The 22,605-nt window shown below is 55.7% G+C and overlaps 1 protein-coding gene across 12 annotated transcripts in view; it reads right to left on the minus strand.

Moving 5' to 3' along the window:
- The window catches only part of PTPRS (protein tyrosine phosphatase receptor type S), a 134,220-nt gene that overhangs the window by 72,020 nt on the left and 39,595 nt on the right, over nt 1–22,605 (minus strand). For 9 of the 12 annotated variants that reach the window (XM_054463060.2, XM_054463058.2, XM_054463059.2 and 6 more), the window contains one exon: nt 8,316–8,500. In XM_054463060.2, coding sequence (XP_054319035.1) covers nt 8,316–8,406 — 91 coding nt within the window. In that variant the 5' untranslated portion in view covers nt 8,407–8,500. Of the gene's footprint in view, nt 1–8,315; nt 8,501–15,378; nt 15,529–22,605 lie in introns of those variants that run through there. The other 3 variants (XM_054463057.2, XM_063657960.1, XM_063657963.1) reach the window with 3 other exon arrangements.

Below are 22,605 nucleotides of genomic sequence, written 5' to 3' on the forward strand. Positions count from 1 at the left end.
AAGCCCCTCTTCCTCGGCGCTGCCTATGGAGGTGGCAGCTGTCTCCTCCTCGGCATCATGGCCGCCCTCAGACTCCTCGTGAAGCCCAAGATCATCAAAAAGAGTATCAAGGAGTTCATCTGGCACCAGTCAGACCAATATGTCAAAATTAAGCATAACTGGTGGAAACCCAGAGGTATTGACAACAGGGTTCGCAAAAGGTTCAAGGGCCAGATCTTGATGCCCAACAGTGGTTATGGGAGAAACAAAAAACCAAAGCACATGCTGCCCAGTGGCTTCCGGAAGTTCCTGGTCCCCAACGTCAAGGAGCTGGAAGTGCTGCTGACGTGCAACAGATCTCCCTGTGCTGAGATCGCTCACAGTGTTTCCTCCAAGAAATGCAAAACCATCGTGGAAAGGGCCGCCCAGCTGCCATCAGAGTCACCAACCCCAATGCCAGGCTGCGCAGTGAAGAAAATGAGTAGTCAGCTCATGTGCATGTTTTGTGTTTAAATAAATGTAGAAACTGCCAAAAAAAAAAAAGGGGGGGGGTGCGGGGAAGGATGCTTTTTTGTTTCAGACAGGGACTCGCTATTTTGCTCAGGCTGGAGTTCAGTGGCACGAACATACCTCACTGCAGCCTCAATCTCCCAGGCTCAAGCGATCCTCCCAACTCAGCCTCCTGAGTAACTGGGACTACAGTCACATGCCATCACGCCCAGCTAATTTTTGTACTGAGTTTTGCCATGTTGCCCAGGCTGGTCTCGAACTCCTGTCCTCAAGCGATCCTCTTACCTTGAGATGCTTTTTGATTACTTATTTATTTATTTATTTTTGTGGCAGGGTCTCACTCCGTCACCCAGGCTCAAGTGCAGAGCGCGATCTTGGCTCACTGCAACCTCCGCCTCCTGGGTTCAAGTGGACTCTTCTGCCTCAGCCGCCCAAGTAGCTGGGATTACAGGCGCACATCACGCCCGGCTAATTTTTGTATTTTTAGTAGAGACAGGGTTTCCCCATGTTGGCCAGGCTGGTCTCGAACTCTTGGCCTCAGGTGATCCACCCACCTCAGCCTCCCAAAGTGCTGGGATTACAGGCGTGAGCCACCCTGCCCAGCCAGGATGCTTTTTAAAATAAACTACTAGGATAGGAACAAGAAGATATACTATTAAATGGAGGGGGTGTGTATAAGCAAGAGGTAATAAAGTGTAGCAAATGGTACTGTTGTACGATTTTTTAAAATGAAAAAAGGGACTGGGCGTGGTGGCTCATACCTGTAATCCCAGCACTTTGAGAGGCTGGGGCAGGCTCACTAGGTCAGGAGTTTGAGGCCAGCCTGACCAACATGGTGAAACCCCGTCTCTACTAAAAATACAAAAATTAGCCAGGTGTGGTAGTGTGTGCCTGTAATCCCAGCTACTCAGGAGGCTGAGGCAGGAGAATCGCTTGAACCCAGGAGGTGGAGGCTGCAGTGAGCTCAGATTGCACCACTGCACTCCAGCCTGGGTGACAGACCAAAACTCTGTCTCAAAAAAAAAAAAAAAGAAAAAAGGGAAAGATTGTATGTATGTGTAGAAACAGTGTTGCCCCCAGGGAGCTAAGTAGCTGGACATAGGGACAGAGACTTCTACTTTGGTAGCTTTTTAGATGTAGAACTAAAGACAAATTGAAGAAGTTATTTTTATTATTTTTATTTTTTCTTATTACTATTATTTTTTTTTGGCAGAGACAGGGTCTCACTCTCACCTAAGGCTGGAGTGCAGTGGTGCAATCATAGCTCACTGCAGCCTCAAACTCCTGGGCTCCAGGGATCCTCTGGCCTCAGTCTCCTGAGTAATTGGGACCACAGGCGCTTGCTATCACATGTGGCTAATTTTTAATCTTTTGTAGAGACAGGGTCTCACTATGTTTCCCAGGCTGGTCTGGAACTCCTGGGCTCAAGTGAACCTCCCATCTTGGTCTCTCAAGGCTCTGGGATTAGCAGTGTGAGCCACCGTGCCCAGCTGAAGTTATCTATTTTTATTTTTATTTTTTTGAGACACAGTCTCACTCTGTCACCCAGGCTGGAGTGCTGTGGCGTGATCTTGGCTCACTGCAAGCTTCACCTTCCGGATTCATGCCATTCTCCTGCCTCAGCCTCCCAAGTAGCTGGGACTAAAGGCACTTGCCACCATGCCTGGCTAATTTTTTTGTATTTTTAGTAGAGACGGGGTTTCACCGTGTTAGCCAGGATGGTCTCGATCTCCTGACCTCGTGATCCACCCACCTTGGCCTCCCAAAGTGCTGGGATTACAGGCGTGAGCCACCACGCCCAGCCTGAAGTTATTTTAAAACATAAAATTGCTTAAATAAAAAAGTGAGCTGATTAAAGAAAAAATGGAGCAAAACTTTGTTTTAAGGAAAAGTTTGGGGTCTGAGGAGAGGCTGAGGTCTAACAACTCAAACTTGAGCAACGCTAGGACTTTGAGCCTCCACGACCAGCTGGAAAAGGGTAGAGTGAGTCCAGGGGCCACACAGGTTGACCAGAAAAGTTCTGGAAAGTTCCAGCTATTCAGAAGCCCAGAGAGGCCTTAAGAAGGCCTGAGGTTCCAAGTGTAGGTCCCTGTGGGCCCCAACGACTACCCATCCATGGCTCAAGGCTGGGCTTTAAACAAAACAGAGTTCCCGCCCCAGTGGCCTGACCAGCCTAACCTCCCTCACTCAAGGCTCTGCTCCTATTGATATGACCATATGTGTCTGCTTTGAGCATCTGTCCCAAAAGTCACTAGACGTGGCCGGGCGTGGTGTCTCACGCCTGTAATCCCAGCACTTTGGGAGGCTGAGGCGGATGGATTACCTGAGGTCAGGAGTTCAGGACCAGCCTGGCCAACATGATGAAACCCCATCTCTACTAAAAAAACACAAAAATCAGTCAGGCATGGTGGTGGGTGCCTGTAATGCCAGCTACTTGGGAGGCTGAGGCAGGAGAATCGTTTGAACCCAGGAGGCAGAGGGTGCAGAAGGCTGACATCGTGCCATTGCATTCCAGCCTGGGTGACAAAAGCAAAACTCTGTCTCCAAAACAAAACAAAACAAAAAAATCACTAGACCCACCATGTACAGGAATGCACGGCCTCCCTTAACTTTTTTTTTTTGTTTGTTTTTTGAGATGGCGTCTTGCTTTGTTGCCCAGGCTGGAATGCAGTGGCGTAATCTTGGCTCACTGCAACCTCCGCCTCCCAGGTTCAAGTGGTTCTCCTAACTTAGCCTCCCAAGTAGCTGGGATTACAGGAATCCACCATCAAGCCCAGCTGATTTTAGTATTTTTAGTAGAGACAGGGTTTCAGCATGTTGGCCAGGCTGGTCTCCTACTCCTGACCTCAAATGATCCACCCACCTCAGCCTCCCAAAGTGCTGGGATTACAGGTATGAGGCGCTGCACCTGGCCCCTCAACTCTTATTTATCCCTCTGTTGCAGCAACAGCCAATCCCACTGTACAGATTCAGGAATGGTAATGGGTTCACAGAGCTCAGAAGCTGGGCATGGTAGCTCACACCTGCAATCCCAGCAGTTTGGGAGGCCAAAGTGGGAGGATCAACTGAGGTCAGGAGTTCGAGACCAGCTTGAACAACATGGTGAAACCCCATCTCTACTAAAAATATAAAAATTAGCCCGGCATGGTGGCGCATGCCTGTAATCCCAGCTACTCGGGAGGCTGAGGCAGGAGAATTGCTTGAATCCAGGAGGCAGAGGTTGCAGTGAGCTGAGATCACGCCATTGCACTCCAGCCTGGGGGACAGGGCAAGACTCTGTCTCAAAAAACAAAGCACCACAAAAAAGATCACAGAGCTCAGAAATAACAGCACTGGAATTTGAACCCGGGTTTCTGCCTCCAAAGTCAACATCTTCCTCTCGCTTCCACATCCAGACCTTGAGCCTGATTAGGGCAGATGTTTTGCTCCACATTAAGGCTGGGCCTGCCCCCTCCTTCTGGCCTCAGGAATGGTGACCCGGGGCCATGCGCCCTCAGCCAAGGACATGAGGAAAAGTCACTGTGGCCGGGTCAAGAATGTTACTTCTGGTAAAAATCCCTCCCTCTGGAGCTGCTGGAAGGAAGGGCAGAAGCTGGCTGAGGGTAGAGACGCATCCAGCTGCCTGTCTGACCTAGAGCCAGAACACAACCCTTGCCCCCTCCAATCCAGCGAGCAAGACCGGGCGGGTGGGTGCTACAATCAGCCACTGTCTGTGCTGTTCCTTCCTCCCAGGGTCCCGTCCTCCTCCTCTCATCTGGCAGCTTCAACCTCAGCTCGGCCAGCACCTCCCCTGGGGAGCCTTCTTGGATTACTACAGGCCCGGTCAGGAGTCCCTTATGCCCCCACCGCAGCCTGGGCGTCCCCAGAACACTGGGCTGAAATACCTGCTTATGTGGCTCTCAGCACAAAGGCCAAGGGACAGCTTCGGTTCCCTGGGACCTCAGACTTCTTCTTGGTGTCTGGTGACCCTTGAGAAAACGGAGCTCCCAACATCACCGCCTGCTCTCAGATTTGGAGGGGTTCTACCTCTCGGAAGCACCCCCACCACTGCAGAGCAGATACCCTCTCGGTCTTCTCCAGGCAGCTTTGGGATCTGAGCCAGCCTGGAAGAGCTGTCCCTGCCCACTGTGTCCCCCGTTAGAAAATGTCTTGCGAATGCTTGCAATCTCTCCTTTGGACGAAGCTTCCCCACCTTTTTCTCAGCAAAGGGGCAGAGACACAAGAAGGACACCTCTGGGGCTTGAGAGCGCCACGCCAGCAGCTCGAGAGGCACAAAGACACGCCATGTGCTAAGCTTTATGCCTGTGGCCAGGAGAAGCAAAACTGAGGCTCAGAAAGGTGAAGAGGCCTGGCACAGTGGCTCACACCTATAATCCCAGCACTTTGGGAGGCTGAGGCAGGCAGATCACCTGAGGTCAGGAGTTCAAGACCAGCCCGGGTAACATGGCAAAACCCCATCTCTACCAAAAATACAAAAATTAGCCAGGCCTGGTGGTGCACGCCTGTAATCCCAGCTACTTGGAGGCTGAGGCAGGAGAACTGCTTGAACCAGGGAGGCAGAGGCTGCAGTGGGAGCCGAGATCGTGCCACTGCACTCCAGCCTGGGCAACAGAGCAACAGAACAAGACTTCATCCCCAAAAAAAAAAAAAAAAAAAAAAAAGAAGGGACCTGCCTTTGGTCACATGGCGTGTGATGGGCAGAGAGACACGATTCCAACCCAGGCCTACCTGGCTCCAGTGCCTTGAAAATAATGCAGGCTGGATAAATGGGGTTGTGGGTCTTTACTGACCACAAGTACTGTGGATGTCCCTGTCTCTTAGATGAAAGGACAGAAGTTCATGCGGTATTATTGCCAATATCAAAAAAGCTGGGAAGGGAACCCAGCTCTCTCTGGAGGCAACGCGCCTGAGCCTCCCGCTCCGTGGCCTGGCTTGGCCCCATCTCTGTTTTTCCATTTCAGATTCTGCAGACAAGAATCCAGTGCCAGAGCTGGTGACCCACCCACCCTGTCCCCTCCAACCCTGCCCAGGGCCAGCCCCATGGCATCCTGGGAAGGCCCCACTGGACCTGAAGTGGTTTCTAGAGCAGAAATTGTTCCCCTATGCCTGTAATCCCAGCACTTTCGCCTGTAATCCCAGCACTTTGGGAGGCCGAGGTGGGCAGACCACCTGAGGTCAGGAGTTCTAGACCAGCCTGGCCAATGGGGTGAAACCCCATCTCTACTAAAAATACAAAAATTAGCAGGGCATGGTGGCGGGCGCCAGTAATCCCAGCTACTCGGGAGGCTGAGGCATGAGAATCACTTGAACCTGGGAGGCAGAGGTTGCAGTGAGCCGAGGTCGCACCACTGCACTCCAGCCTGGATGACAGAGGGAGACTCCATCTCAAAAAAAACAAAAGAAAAGAAGAACTGAAAGGGGTCAGTACTGAAGGCCAGACATCCCCAGTGCAGGGGAGACAGGCCAGGAAGACTCAGGCCCTGGAGGCAGCCGGACAGATCACGGCGCAGCTATACCTGGCTTCTGGTCCCTGAGGGAGTGTGGTCATTGGGAACTTGGCCTGTGGGACCAGGCAGCTCAGGTTCAAATGGCCACTTCTGGTTGGGCACAGTGGCTCACGCTTGTAATCCCAGCACTTTGGGAGGCTGAGTTGGGAGGATCGCTTAAATCTAGGAGTTTGAGAACAGCCTGGGCAACATAGTAAAAACTCCGTCTCTGTAAGAAATTTAAAAACTTAGCCAGGCCAGGCACTGGGGCTCACGCCTATAATCCCAGTACTTTGGGAGGCTGAGGTGGGAGGATTGCTTAAGCCCACGAGTTTGAGACCAGTCCGGGCAACACAGTAAGAACTCCATCTCTACAAGAAATTTAAAAAATTAGCCAGGCCGGCCGGGCTCAGTGGCTCATGCCTGTAATCCCAGCACTTTGGAGGCCGAGGCAGGAGGATCATGAGGTCAGGAGATTGAGACCACCCTGGCTAACATGGTGAAACCCCGTCTCTACTAAAAATACAAAAAATTAGCTGGGTGTGCTGGCTGGCATCTGTAATCCCAGCTACTCGGGAGGCTGAGGCAGGAGAATAGCTTGAATCTGGGAGACGGAGGTTGCAGTGAGCCGAGATTGCGCCACTGCACTCCAGCCTGGGCAACAGAGCGAGACTCCGTCACAAAAAATTAATTAATTAATTAATTAATTAAAATAAATAAATAAATAAATAAAAATTAGCCAGGTCAGGCACAGTGGCTCATGCCTGCAATCCCAGCACTTTGGGAGGCCAAGGCGCTTCAGCCCATCTCTTTTCTTTTTTTTCTGAGACAAGGTCTGGCTCTGTTGCCCAGGCTGAGTGCAGCGGTGCAATCAGTTCCCGTAGTTGTACAACGGGGATGCTGATAATCGCATTCACCTCATCAGGGTATGGCAGCTGATCTGAATGTATAGGGGCATTTGCTAAAAAACAGCATGAGGCCGGATCCCGTGGCTGGCTCACACCATAATTCTAGCACTTTGGGAGGCGGAGGCAGGTGGATTGCTTGAGCTCAGGAGTTCGAGACCAGCCTGGGCAACACAGTGAAACCTCATCTCTACAAAAAATTTAAAAAATTAGCCGGCATGGTGGCCCATGCCTGTAGTCCCAGCTACCTGTGAGGCTGAGGTGGGAGGATTGCTTGAGCCTGAGAAGTGCAGGTTGCAGTGAGCTGAGATGCTGCCACTGCACTCCAGCCTGGGTGACACAGTGAGACCCCATCTCAAAAGGAAAAAACAACAATAAAAAAAGCAGCATGAAAATAAGAAAAAGCGCAAATGAATAAGGCAGGGGTGTATGTCTCCAGTTTGTTAACCAGCAGGATTGCCGGCCTGCTATGTCCCTAGCAGCAGGCAGGGACTTATGATACGTCCACGTCGCAAGAATGCTGGATGTGGGATAATGATGTGAGCTCTGTGACGGTGGGTAAGGGAAGCTGAGCCACTAGTCCGAGGTTGTGCAGCAGGTTGGCAGCAGAGCCAGGATTCAAACCCAGCCTGACTGCAGAACCCAGTCTCTTGCCCTACTGCCCTCATCCCGTGTCCTCATGGGCCTGAGTGATGCCTTCTCCAGGTCCTTCATGGTGGGGTGAGTCTTGGCATTGGGCCCCAGATGGACCCTCATCCTCTTTACATTACAGCCAGAAATGCTGCCTTGCCCATCTCTAAACTATACCAACCTCTTTCATCTGCAGGCCTTCCCGGGTGCTGTCATCCTGACGAGGAATGGCTTTTCTATCGGCGAACTCCTATACACCCACAAAACCCCAGTCCCAATGCCCTTTTTCCCAAGAAGCCTCCCCTGGCTCTGCCTGAGACAGTTTGTCTGCCTGTGTGTCTGCCACCAGGTGTAGGTACTGCCCACAGCAAGGGAAGGTGAACTCTGTGGCTCACTAAGCAGTGATCTCAAATAAGTCCTTGCCTCGTTTTCCCTCATCAGGAAACGTGGAAGGTAACAGAACCGGCACACTGGGTTTTGTCAGGCTCAAGGGAGAGGAAGCAGGTAAAATCCATGCTTAGCATGGAGCCTGGGGCTGAATCGATGCTGGGGAAACAGACGCCGTCATCATCATTACGGTTATTACTTTATGAATACCAGCATTATTATTTATCTCTGAATCTCTTAGGGCTCAGCACACAGTCCTCCGCATTCAGTCTCATTTGTGGCGCATAATAAAAGTTCCATTTGGCAAAATGGAGGGCCCCAGGGAGGAGATGGGGAGTGTGCTCACACACACACAGCCATAAATGCACACAGGTAAACAAACACGCGGACCCCTGCACACCCCGTGCCGGCTTCTTACCTTCTGCTGCACAGCCTCCAACGAGCAGGACCACAAGGAGGCCCATGGGACCAACCACAGACACCATGCCAGGGCCCCAGGTGGGCGCCATGCTTGGCAGCGACCTCCGATCTCCGCCCTGGAGGGGGATGGCCCCCCGGTCCCTCACAGAGAGGCCTCGAGCCGAGTGTCAGATGGGGCAGCGTCTGCAGAGACAGTGGAGGGCTGTGAGAGGCGAGTGGGGAAATCCAGGAGACCTTCATGGAGGAGGCAGAGGGAGGGTCACATGGAGCAGGGGAGGGTCCTGCGGGGGCTGGTCATGGGACAATGGGGAAGGATCATGGGGTGATGGGATGGAATGAAAGTGCTGGGCCCTTGCTATAGAATTAGGGTGTCTCCTCCCCCAAAAAATCATATGTTGAAACCTAGTCCCCACTATGATGGTAATAGGAGGTGGAGTCTTTGGGAAGTGACTAGGTCATGAGAGCAGAGACCTCATGAATGGGATTAGTGTCATAAAGGATCTCCCAGAAAGCTCCCTTGCCCTTTCTGCCACCTGAGGACACAGGGAGAAGATGGCTTCCATGAACCAGAAGATAGCCCTCACCAGACACCAAATCTGTGTTGCTTTGATCTTGGACTTCCCAGCCTCTAGAACTGTGAGGTACCAATTTCTGTCATTTATAAGCCACTCGGTCTGTGGTATTTGGCTATAGCAGCCCAAATGGACTAAGACAGCCTCCAACCACCAGCTAAACCCCAACCCCAGCATGAGTCCCCAACCCAGGCTGGGCCCCTGACTCAGACCAAGCCCCACACCAGGACTGAGGACCTGGGCCCCTGACTCAGACCAAGCCCCACACCAGGACTGAGGGGTGCTGAGCCCCAGTTTTCTCCAACTCACAGGCTGCTTCTCAGGAAGGAGGGGACTCCAGACTATGCTGCTGTCTGGCTCTAAAACCTGATCCCCCAGGTTATAAGACGAATCTCTCCCACACACCTGCCTGTCCCTGCCCTGCTCTAAGACCTCCCATGGCTCCCGGAGCCCCCAGGGGAAGCCACTCCTGCTGACTTCACTGTTTCCTCTCGCTTGGAGGTACAGCCAGGCCAGCCAAGCTCAGTTCCACCTCCAAGCCTTTGCTTCCGCTGTGCCCTCTGCCTGGAATGCTGTCCCCCACCACATGACAGGTCTCAGCTCAGCTGTCACTTCCTCAGGAAGCCCTTCTCTGCCCCTCAAAGGTCAATTCCCCCTAAATTCTACATCCCGGAGCGTCACATATGACTAAGGTTATCCTCCATGGTACTCACCCTGGCTCCCAAATTAAATGAAAAGATGTTAATCATTCAGCACGTTTCTCCCACAAGAACCTCAACTCCTCCAGGGCAGAAGGGTCCCTCATCACATACCTTGAACCCTGGAATGGCCCCCTCCCCATCTCCCCAATCTCCACTCTGTCCAGAGCCAGGTCAGAGGGCCAGGGAGGGGAAGGAAGAGGCCCAAGGATAAGATCTTTGTTGCCTAGTCAGGCTGGCACCCATGCCAGCCCATGCCCTGGGCGGGTCCAGGCCGTGGCCACAGGAACTGGTGGCTCATAATAACGGGGCAGCCCCTGTGATTCTGACTCCCAAAATACCCAGCTGCGGTCACCTCGCCCAGCCCTGGGGCGGTCCCAGGGGAAGGATGGGTGGGTAGTGGCCGGGTCACAGCCTAGGGTGAGGAACGGGATTCGGGGGGCCTCAGTATACATAGTTAGGCCACAGGCACACAGTCAGACCAGGCACAGAGAATGATGCCTGCTAAATCAGGCCACAGACATACACAGATACACACAGTCAAACCACCGATACACACTGACACACAGTCAGACTGCAAGTGGTTGTGTATCTGCAAGAGACAAAGAAACAAATGCATTCACACAGTCAGGCAGCAGAGACGGGTACACACACACACACACACAATCAGGCAAATAAAACTTGCACACAGTCAGACCACAAACACAGACAGGCCCAAAATCAGACCACAGACATACACCAAGCCAGAAAAGATACACATACGGGGTCACGGTGGGGCAGGCAGTACAAGTACACAGTTGGGTTACACGGAACTGCAAACATGCAGTTAGATAAGGGATACCTACAGGTGCACAAGCCGATCAACGTCACACGCAGACACAGGTGCCGGCACACTGTCAGACTATAGATAGGCCACTCAGTCAGCAGACCACAGGTGCATGCGCCAGCCAGCCAAATAGAGACATGCAAAGTCAGATTCCCTTCCTACACACATATGTGCACACAGCCAGGCTACACAGACACGCACACGCACAGTCAGACTCTAGATACACCTTGCACACAACCAGTTGGGGACTGGGAAGATGAAGGAAATAAAGCCTAGAGCACAGTCCCTTACTCTGAGTCCCTGCCCTAGCCCTTTAAGAGCAAAAGGCGCCAACAACGAAGGCGGTGGCCCCAGATGGAGAAAACAGCCTGTGGCCAGCTGGGGCTAGGGTGACCACAGCAGCTGGCCCTGCCCAGAAATGCACATCTGCTTGGCCACACTGAGGGGGCGAGGTCAGTCCCAGACCACTTTGAGCAGCTGGGCAGGCCTGCAGAGAGCCTCTGGGGAAACTGAGGCAGCATAGCAAACCTGAAGCTCAGACAGCATGGGAAGGAGTCACTTGCACAGAGAGCCCAGGTGGGGCACACGTATGGAGGGCCCCAGCCACAGCTGGCTCTCCCACATCCCATGAGGACCTCAGGGCAGCCACCTTCTAAACTGGGCAGCCCTAATTACGCCCTGGCTCCCACGGCAGAAGCCATGTTGGGCCCACACCTCCCCGATGTCTGCGTGGGACGGGGCTGAGCCAGGCACAGGCAGGCAGGGCCTGGCCATGGACTCCCCCGAGATCTGCCACTCCAGCCTGTCAGGGGCAGGGACGAGGGGCTACAGCAACAGGGGCATTTGAGGCATGGATGATGCGTCAGGAATAGGGTGGTGGGAGGGGCCCCGGGAGTGGGGTTCAGACACTACCAAAGACAAAACATTCCAGGGTCCCTTAGGTGCCAATCCTCCCTGGGGGAACCTCCCATGATGGGGATAGGACCCTGCACACCCACGATCCTCCCACCGACTCTTGCTTCCACGAAAACCCCAGGCGTGGGGTCCTCTGTGAGGATTTGGGAGAGAAGATCCCTAGGTCCCATCAGCTCTGCCTTCAGAATCTGTCCCCAACCTGCCCACTTCCTACTCATTCTTCTGCCTCCACTTCTTCCAGCCCCATTGTCACCGACCTGGACAGACGTCGTCACCTCCACCCTGGTCTCCCAGCTCCCACCCTTGTCCCTTGATCTGTTCCACCCACAGAAACCAGAAAGCATCTGCGAGCACCTGAGTCAGGGCCCGTCCTTCCTCTGCCCACAGCCCTCCATGGCTCCCACCTACCTCGGGTCAAAGCCCAAGTCCTTCCTGAGACCCACCAGGTCCTGCACGACCTGCCCTGTCCCCTCCCTGCCCTCCCCTCCTCCCTCTCTCCCCCTCCTCCCTCTGCTCCAGCCGCATGGGCCTCCTTGCTGTTCCTCCAACACCCCAAGTGCAGTCCAGTTCTGCCCCCAGGTCTTTGCATGGGCCATTCCTGGATTTAATATTGGCTGAGCACCAAAAGGTGAATGGGAATTGGGGGTAAGGGTGTCTTTGCACTAGGAACAGCATGAAGAAGGGCAAGGGGGCAGCACCCAGAGGTCCTAGGAGAGAGAAGGGGAGAGATGAGGACAGAGAGGTGCACACAGACTAGACCCACAGAGCAGCCAGGAACCCTATGTGGCCCTGGACAGGGAGGGACATGGCCAGGTTGGTGCCAGGCCAACCCTCCACCATGTCCTCTTGCAAAACGCAGCCTGGGCCACCAGCCTTGCCACTGCCAAGAAAGGGAAACTAAGTCAGGTGCAGTAATCTGCAAGCTCCCAGTAAATGACACGGCTGTGAGGAAAAGCATGGCAGCCCATGGTGGCCAGCGAGGCTGAGCCAGGGCTAGGGAGAAGGGGAGGGAGTGACCGCTGGACCCTGAACCCACGTGGGGCTCAAGGAGGGTCTCTGCCTGCCCTACCTGGCTCTCAGGGGCTGGACTGCCCACCACTAGCTCGCGGCAGCTGGTCGGAGGCAGGCGCTTGCCTTTTACCGACGAGGAAACTGAGGCTCACAGAAGAACAGGGACTCGGCCAAGGTCCCCAGCTGGGGTGGGACTCGGGTCTAGAGCCCATGTTTAATCTTGTGACTGTGTCTTTCTCTGGCCACTGCGGGATCTCTGGACAACTTTCTCTGGGCCTGGTATAGCCCGCTGGCCGCCTCTGGGGGCTCCCCCGTGGTGCTAACAGGGGGCGAGCGGGCACTCATTCCAACCAGGCGCTGGGGCGTGGGTCATGCGATCTGGGAGCCGGCTTTGTGTGCCTACGCGGTCCAGGAAGCATAAAGGGGTGATTATGACCCATGCCGGGCAGCAAACAGGCTGTGTCACCCGCACGAGGCGGGGGCTCCTCGGGCCGGAGGAGGCTCCGGGTGCCTCTCCCAGCCCCGGCTCCGGCTGTAGAGTCTACCCTGCCCTGTCCTGGGGCGGGAGTCTGGGGGCCTAATCCTAACCCTCAGGGGCCATCCCATGGCCCCAGGGCAGGAGAAGCTGAGGCTGATTATGCCAGCAGTGGGACTCAGGGAAAAGACCCCTGACCCTGCACAACCTCTCCACCTTCACATCCACCCCCCACCCACACCTCTCCCGTGCCACCGCCTGGAACGCCATTTCCAGGACTGGACCCTGGCCTCCAGCCTCCCTGGACACCTGGGTCACTCCCACATCCACTCAAGCAGGGACAAGCAGCGAGGGCCCCCTGGGCAGCAAGCCCAGGCTCTGTGGCCACTGGTGGGCTCAAGTCAGCTCTGGCCAAGCCACTGTCCCTCCCAGGGCGCCATTATCTCCCTATCAGGAAACGGGCTCAGGGAGGGGCTGGGTGGGACTGGCCCTTCCCGGAACTGAAGTCCGGGGACCTGGCTTTAATTGACTATTGATTTGTATTGGGAGGACATGAAGGCTCAGGGCACTGTCCCCAGGGGTCCTGGTGGCCAGGAGTGGATGGGTGGGGCAGACAGGGACCAGGCCCAGCCCTGGAGAGGGAAATCATTAAAGTCCACTGGGTGCCCCTGGGGTGCTGAGCCCCATTAAATGTTCTCTGTGTTTTCTGCTGTTTAACAGATTAGGGAACCGAGGCTCACCAAGGGTCCTGCATGGAGGAGGGGGCTGGGCTGGGTTAGGATTTGAGGCCAGAGCCCAGCTCTCAGTCCAGCCCAGGGTCCACATCCTCCGGGCGCCCAGGCTGCCAAAATCGCCCCGTCAGTGTGTCCCCCATGCTGGCTTCATGGAACAACTTGAGACGCCAAGATCTGGGGGCACCCCTGCTTCTGCTCACACACCCACAGGGGCTCCCAGCTCTTGTGCTTGGCATTCTGGACCCTTCTTGATGTGACTGCATCCATCCTCTTCCCTACCCCCTCTTCCCGAAAGGTCCTGCAGTTCTCAGAATACACTGCCTCAGGCCTCTGAGCCTCCTCCCATGCAGGTCCCCCACCTGGCACACCCTTCCCCAGCTGGCCCATGGTCAGTTCATCCTGTAAGCTGCAGCAGCCACGAGATGCCTCCACTCCAAGCTGAGCCCCGTTCCTCCTCTGCTCTAAAACCCTCCATGGCTCCCATCAACACGTATTAAAACCCAGACTGCTACCTCAGCAGCCTCCAGAGCTGCCAGCCCGGCCTCTGCTGACCCCATCACGCCACAACCCCCTATGCCAGGCTTCCCTTGCCACCTTGATCCCCCCACTTGTGGCCCCTGGCTCCCATAGGGGTATTTACACACACTGTTCCTTCCACCCAGCATACCCTTCCACATCCCCATCAAATCTCAGCCCTCACACTTGTCCTCAGGTCTCAGCTGAGCTGTCACCTCCTCCAGGAAGCCCTCCTGGATGCCCCAAGTTGGATCAAGACCCATTGTGGGCTACCCCATCACAGCTGTGCTCCCACTGTGGGTCTGTCAACCCCCTGGATGGAAGCCCTCTTCCCACCCCAGGAACGTGGCAAAGCCCCTGCATGCACTGGATGCCTGCTGCATAACCAGCTCCACCTGGCACTTTATCCACATCATCCCTGGGGTCACGTGGGTTTCAGAGGTGGAAACTGAGACCATAGACAGAGACCACCCCAGGCAATGGAGGCCGAGACGGGGACAGCCTCACATCCACCCTAGGGGGTCTGGCCGAGACTTAAAGGGTGGGGGTGAGGCTCTGGAAGGAGCAGACAGCTGAGGCCAGCCTGGGGTCTGCAGGAGGCCCCTTGGGGAGGGTTACCAAACTCCGTCCGCTCAGGACTCCGGTCCTGGAATGGCTTAGAGCCCAGGGACGGGTATGGGTAAAGGAAAGGTACGAGCTGCCCTGATCGTCTCAGAAGACAACACCACAGGCCCCTCCCTGAGGCCAAGCCCCCCAGTTTCTTAAAGCCCCCCAACAAAGCACAGAGGCAACGTGGAGTCCACAGGCCCGAGAGGAGCGGAAACAAATGGATGGAGGTAAACTTCCCGCGATTTTCGGGGGTGGCTAAGAGCAGGGATTCCTGCCATGCACCCCCCACCGCTACCTGCCCACTCTGCGGTCCTGTTACCTCCTCCGCCTTCTGCGAAGTCCCCAATCAGAGCTCCCCCAGGCTGGCAGCGAAGGCTACCCCGCGCCCGGCTCCGCCCCCGAGAAGTGGGGGAGGAGAGGGGGTGGGGGGAGGAGGTCGGGCTGGGGGCCAGGCGGGGGAGGGGACCCTGCGGAGCGTAACGGTCTGGAGTTTTCCAAAGTGCAAGCGACGGGCCTGAATGGGGGGGCGCCAGGCAGCAGCAGGCCCAAGCTGGCCCTGGAGGGCGGCCGGCCCGGTCAGGCCCGCGCTGGGCTGTGGAGACCCCCGTGTCCCCCAGCCTCGGAGCCTGGAGGGGGCGCGAGGAGAGGGACAAAGCCCGGCGCGGCCCAGGCCTCGGGGTGGAAGGGGGTCCCGGGCGCACTCACCCCGCGGCTCGGAGATCGGGCCCGGGCCCCGCGAGGCCTCCACAGGGCCCGCCGCAGCCGGTCCCCGCGTCCCTCGGTCCTCCCGGAGCGCGGCGCGCAGCGAAGACTCGGGAGAGGCCTCGGCCTGGGGAGCTCGGCCTGGGGGCGGGGAAAGGGGCGGGGCCGTGGGGGCGGGGTTGCAGTGGGCGGGGCTGCAGGGGACGGGCCCCGAGGAGGGGGATTGGGGGGGCAGGGCAGGGCGGGGCCCCGGCCGGAAGTGGGGCGGGGGGACCAGAGCGGAGCCCCATCTGGAGGCGCGGAGAGCCTCCGCAGGGGTCCATGAAACATTGAGCGAAGGGGCGCCCCAGGGAGGGCACGACCCAAGACCCCTCCCTCCCGAAGACTGGTCTCACGGGGAGCCTCTCTCCTGCTCCCCGCTTCCCCAGCTCTGATCGTGGCCATGACAACGGATGAGGAGGCTGGATGCCGGACAGGGCGGCGGAGGGCTCCCCAAACACACCCAAATACAGGAGGTCGGAGAACAGGCAGAGTTCCCCTCCCAGTCTGGGTGGAACCGGAGGCCCAGTGGTGGCGGGGGGGGGGTCCCCTCTTCCCCCTCCTAGACCAGAGGGTGGGGGAGAGGCACGGGCGCAGAGGTTTCCCTCCCGCTGGAGGTCCAGGGGAATGAATGGGGGGACACCGTGGCAGAGGCCCCCACCCTCGCCACAAGCCTGAGGAGGGGGCGGAGAGCATAGGGCCAGATTGGAAACAGATGGGGCCGCCGTGCCAGACCCGCGACACCGGAGCAGAGGGAGAGTAGGAGGGAGGGGGAGGGGCAAACCTGTCCGGGCGGCCAATCCGAGCCAGCGTTGCGCCCGGGGTGCGGGTTTGAAAACTCCACCGGAGAGGCCCGGAATGCAGAAGCCCAGCGGGACCTGGGGATCTGAGGACGGGGCAGGGGCCGGGATGGAGACCCAAGGGCTCCCGCGTCGGCTCCCATCCCTGGAAAAAACGCCTCTCTTCCCAGCATTCGTGCTGAGGATGAAGCCCGAACGCCAACGCCAACGGGATGTCCTGGGCGCTCAGCTGTCATCAGCTGTGCTTCCTCAGGCCACCGGCCACGGCTCTAGGAGGCAGGCCCCACCATCACCCCCATTCTGCAAAGAATGGAGCCGACAAAGAGAGAGAAACGGCTGCCCACGGCCGGGAAGGGCAGGGATTGGAACCAGGGTTTGGGTCCAGAGGCGGAGCTCTCACCACAGCGCTGCCGGAGGCCTGGGGCCCCTGGAACTGAGGATATATCACGAATAATTTCAAGCCCTTTAGGTTGATCTAGGGACAGGGCCATCCTGGAGACAGACACCCCACTCTCTAGAAGCCATTACTCAGTGGGGCAAAGGACGTGGGCTTTGATGGGAGACACACAGGAGGCTGTGAGAGCCCAGCAGAAACAACTCCGCTCCCACGGCTCCCGTCCATGCCCTCCCACTGCTACCTCAGTGGCTGGCTCCCATCTCCTTCAAACATCGAATAAATGCCTCCCTCACTGGGGGATCCCACACTGCCCCTTTTCCTTACCATGCCTCAGTTTCCCCCCTCTGCAAAATGGAGCATGGAATCCCCCTGCCCCATCTCCAACACTAGGTGGCCTAGTCCACAAAGCACCATGCACACAGTAGGTGGTCTGTGTCTGCACACAGGCTCCCTGCCTGCCCCTTTGACACAGAGCACACAGTAGGTGCTAAACACAGGATGCCATGACGTCCCCCCATCCTCGACGAGGTACACAGTAGGTGCTTCATGGAGGAGGCTGCCTGCCCCAGCACCACCAGAGGCACACAGGAGGTGCCCTGTGTCAATGTAGGTGTAGGAGCAACCAGCATGACCTCCCCAACTCGGCTGGGCACACAGTGGGCCCTCAGGAGCAGAGTAGGCACCTTGCTGGTATCTGTGGCAAGGCACGGGGCTCATACAGACTCCAGTTTGAATCCAGGGATGCCCTGTGTGTCAAGAAAGGACCCGTACCTCTCGGTCCGACAGTTTCCCCATCTGCCACATAAGCCAAGCACTGAACAGGTGCTCAATAAATCCACACTGTCAGGAGGCTCAGGGCTGCATGACCTGCGGCATACAGGCCTGGCTCTGGGCTGCCCAGGACTCGGGATGGCAGACAAGGGCTTGCCAGCCCCTTCCCAGCCAGTCCTGCCCTCTCTGGGCCTCTTGTCCATGTCTCTGTGGAGACAGACTCTTGCCCCTATTCCACAGTGGTGACTGCAGTTGGCAGGGGACACAGCCGCCCCCGAGGGGCTGGGGGAGGTGGGCCAGGTGCCCTCCCCCTTGGCTGGGTGGCCCCATCAGCACAGAGCCCTAAATGCGACTAGTCCCGGGTCTGCCTCTCCCACCAGACTGTGACCTCGGGAGGCAGAGCAGGGTTTGTCTCGGTCACCCAGTGTCCCCAGCACCTAGCACAGGTCCACAGTACAAACGAGGTTCTCAGCAAACATTTGCACAATCAGGCCCAGCCTCACCCAGGAGAGCCCCTCCAACCTTATTCTCCTCCAAAGGCCACACTGTGTGTGCCCTTGTCATGAAGCAGGCATCTTCACCTACCCTTTTTTCAAGACGGGGTCTCGCTCTGTTGCTCAGGCTGGAGTGCAGTGGCACCATTATGGCTCACTCTAGCCTCAACCTCCTGGGCTCAACCTCCTGGGCTCAAGTGATCCTCCCACCTCAGCCTCCTGAGTAGCTTGGACTACAGGCACGTGCCACCACGTCTGGCTAATTTTTGGATTTTTTTGTAGACATAGGATCTCCCCATGTTGCCCAGACTGGTCTCGAACTCCTAGACTCAAGTGAACCTCCTGCCTCAGCCTCCCAAAGCACTGGGATCACAGACATGAGCCTGTAATAAGGTTAAGCCCAGCCTACCCTTTTCTAAACAAACATTTCCAAGCACCTATGCCAAGCACAATTCTAGACACAGTGACCAAGACTGACAAAGATCCCTGTCCTCAGGGTGTGGATGCTCTAATGAGGGTGACACATGAGAAACAAAAGAAATAAAATCCACTGTGGGTCAGATGGTGGTAAGGGCTCTGAGGATGATTGGGTTGGGGGTTGTGGGATGAGGTGGGAGGATCGCCTGAGGCCAGGATTTTGAGACCAGCCTGGGCAATATAGCCCATCATCTCTACAAAAACTTTTAAAAATTAGCTGGGCCTGGTGGCGCATGACCGTGGTCCCAGCTACTTGGGAGGCTGAGGGCGGGAGCCTCGCTTGAGGCCAGGAAGTTGAGGCTGCACTGAGCTATGATGGTGCCACTGAAGTCCAGCCTGGGCGACAGAGCGAGACTCTATCTCTAAAAAAAATGTAAAATAAAATAAATACAGGATAGGAGAGACAGGAGGTGACATACGAACAAAGACCAGAAGAAGGTGAGAGAAAGCGAAAGAGGATTCCAGGCAGAGAGCTCAGCCATGCAAAGGCCCCGGGGCAGCACTGCACCTGGCGTGTTGGAGGAATGGCGAGGAGGCCAGTGTTGCTGGAGCAGAGTGAGGAAAGGGAGACAAAGAGGAGGGGAGGGGAGGGAGGGAATGAGGACAAGACGTGCACAGCCTCAGAGGCCTCCAGGAAGAATTGGGCTTTGACCCTGAGGAAGGTGGGAGCCATGGAGGGCTGTGGGTAGAGGAAGGCCCTGACTCAGGTACTCACAGACATGCTCAGCTGCTGTGGGGAGGGCAGACTGTGGGGGATGACTAGGCTGGGGTCAAGGTGGGCAATGATGGGGCTGGACTGGGTAGAGGATGGGGGAGAAGGGCACATTCTAGGCAGACCCAATAGAATTTTCTAAACGGCTCATTCAGGGACATACAGAAAAGAGGGGACTCAAGGATGACTTCTGGGTTTTTGGCCTGAGCACCCTAAAGGTTAAGGGTGACCACCTCCAGGAAGCCCTCCCTGATTGCCCCGCCTACCCCGTGCCCTTGAGGGCTGACCCCCGGAGCCCCTCCAAAAACGTTCTATTGATATGTCCTCTGTATACACCCAGGAGGCGGCTGCCCTTGGGGAGGAACACAGGGCTGGATCACGTCAGCTCCCACAGCTGGGACGTTGGGGGGTAATTTTTTTCAAAATAACTTTTCTTCTAATTATAAAATAGGCGCGTGCAGCAGAAAATTAGGTAAAATCAGCATAAAGAAGAAAATAAAAGTTACCCACAATCCATCCCTCGCCTAGAGAGAAACTGTTTCATGCGGCCGTTCTCATTCATTCTTTCCCTGTACATGTGCTAAGCACCTACTGTGTGCTGTGCTGAGGACACAGTGGTAAGCATGATGGAACCAGCACTCCTGACCTTGTAGGGGGGCACAGACAAGTTGCAGGGGGGATGGACACCCACAGAAAAACAAACACTGTCAATAACATAAGGCTGGGCAGTGCTAAGATATGCCAAAAATAAATAAATAAACCACACTGCAAGGCTGCAAAAACTGAGGGGTCCCTGGGGGAGCCTCTTAGAAGTGGTGATAATTGCATTTAGACCTGGAGGAAGAGAGCAAATCAGACATACAAACACCTATGACAACAGAGTTGCAGGCAGGAGGAACAGCAAATACGATGGCCCTGAGGCTAACCATTTCCTTCCAGTCTTTCTTCTCTTTTTTTTTTTTTTTTTTTTTTTTGAGACAGTCTCGTTCCGTCGCCCAGGCTGGAGTACAGTGGCACGATCTTGGCTCACTGCAACCTCCGCCTCCCAGGTTCACACAATTCTCCTGCCTCAGCCTCCTGGGTAGCTGGGATTACAGGCGCACACCACCACGCCCGGCTAATTTTTTTGTGTATTTTTAGTAGAGGCAGGGTTTCACTATGTTGGCCAGACTGGTCTCGAACTCCTGACCTCATGATCCGCCTGCCTCGGCCTCCCAAAGTGCTGGGATTACAGGCGTGAGCCACCGCGCCCGGCCTCCTTGCAGTCTTTCTCCTATGCATACAAATGGGTGCTTTTCTTTCGTTCGATGGGTATCACCATTAGGAGACCATGTTCCAGTGTCCAGCTCACAGAATTTAATCAATTCCCACTTGTTTATCCCATTATGTCCCTTATAAACAACACTGTGAGGGACATCCTTAGACACAGCTGTGTCCCTTCGTCTCCTGAAGAAACTTCCAAAGCAGGGGTGACTGCATTGGGATGTTCTCAAGCCTTTTAAACCTTCCCTGATGGGGCCCCTCAGATAAAACCATACCCTTGACCAGGGCAGGACCCCCTCCCCCAGCCTGTCTGTCCCACCTCCTTCATATTTGGCACCAAAACCCCCGGACATTTCATTTAGGTACAAACTCTGTTCTCTTGGCTGCGAGAGCCAGAGAGAAACTGGCTGGGCAGCTTCCTCTCGGCTTCCCTGCCCTGGTCTTGCCCATGCCCAAGGCTCCCGCCTCCTACCTAGCACAGCATTCATGACCTGGGGCATGGGCGGGTGCCAACCAGCCAGGAGCCCGCCTCACCCATGTTCACATCACAGCCCTGGCGCCGGGTCTACCTGCCAGCCACACCGCAGCAGGCACGATGCCCACCACAGGCACACCCCAGCTCCATGTCTGCCTTTTTCACCTGTCCGCCCCCGCAGGCCAGGCTACCTTCCCCTTCCTGGAAAATCTGAGACACCTTCAGGCGTGGCTGGATCCAGCAAAGCCATTCCTCCCATGTCTTCCCCAACTCTGTTGATGGCAGCTCCGTCCTTCCAGGGGCTCAAGCTAGAACCTGGAAGCTGGCCCTGGCTACTTTTCCTCCCTCATCCCATATGCTGTTGGTCTGGAAATACTCTCACGTTTCTCTCCTAAATTTCTACTCACTTTGTCCATCTGTCTCCATATTCCCTTCCCAACCCATCCAGCCCAATTATTGCCTGCTTGGACCAGCACAGTCACCTCTGCCCTGGTCCCCAGCCTCCCACCCTCACCCTCCACAGTCTGTCCTCCCCACAGCACCTACTACATGGTGCCAGTGAACACGAGTCAGGTCCGGTCCCTCCTCTGCCCACAGCCCTCCATGGCTCCCACCTCCCTCAGGGTCAAAGTCCAAGTCCTCCTGGTGGCCCACAAGGCCATGCATGACCTACCCCATCTCCTCCCTGCCCTCCGTTCCTCCCTCTCTCCCCCTCACTCTGCTCTAGCTACACGGGCCTCCTCGCTGTTCCTCCAGCACCCCAAGTGCAGTCCTGCCTCAGGGCCTTTGCACAGGCTATGCCTCTGCCTGGAACACTGTTCCTCTACATTTTCTTGCCACTTTTCTTCTCACCCTTCCATTCTCCCTCAAGGATCACCTCCTCAGAAATGCCCTGGCTGACCACCTGGCTCAAGCACCATCCATCACCCATTATTTTACTGTCACCTGAAATTCTCTATCTTTACTTACTGTCTGGGTCTGAGTTATCAAATACAAGAACCACTAGCGGCTGGGTGTGGTAGCTCACGCCTGTAGTCCCAGCACTTTGGGAGGCCAAGATGGGTGGATCATCTGAGGTCAGGAGTTTGAGACCAGCCTGGCCAACACGGTGAAACCCCATCTCTACTAAAAATACAAAAATTAGCTGGGCATGGTGGTACGCACCTGTAATCTCAGCTACTCAGGAGGCTGAGGCAGGAGAATCGCTTGAACCTGGGAGGCGGAGGTTGCAGTGAGCTGAGATCACGCCATTGCACTCTAGCCTGGGCAACAAGAGTGAAACTCTGCCTCAAAATAAAATAAAATAAAATAAAAAGAAAAAGGACCACTAGCCACATGTGACTCATTAAACTTAAATGAAGAAAAATGAATAAATAGGCCAGGTGCCATGGCTCCCACCTGTAATCCCAGCACTTTGGGAGGCCAAAGTGGGTGGATTGCTTGATGCCAGGAGTTTGAGACCAGCCTGGACAACATGGCAAAACCCCATCTCTACTAAAAACACAAAAATTAGCTGGGTGTGGTGGTGCACACCTGTAGCCTTAGCTACGCGGGAGGCTGAGGCACGAGAACTGCTAGAACCCAGGAGGTGGACACTGCAGTGACCCTGAGATCATGCCACAGCACTACAGCCTGGGCAACAGATCGAGACTCCATCTCAAAAAAAAAAAAAAGGAAAAAGAAAAATTAAATAAAATTTAAAATTCTGCTCCTCAAGTCACACCGGCCACATTTCCAGTGTGGCTCATTGTCAGAGTATTGAAACCCACATAGCACACTTCCATCACTGCAGAAAGTTCTGT

This window comes from Pongo pygmaeus, chromosome 20 (assembly GCF_028885625.2).
Source record: "Pongo pygmaeus isolate AG05252 chromosome 20, NHGRI_mPonPyg2-v2.0_pri, whole genome shotgun sequence".
Taxonomy (NCBI): domain Eukaryota; kingdom Metazoa; phylum Chordata; class Mammalia; order Primates; family Hominidae; genus Pongo; species Pongo pygmaeus.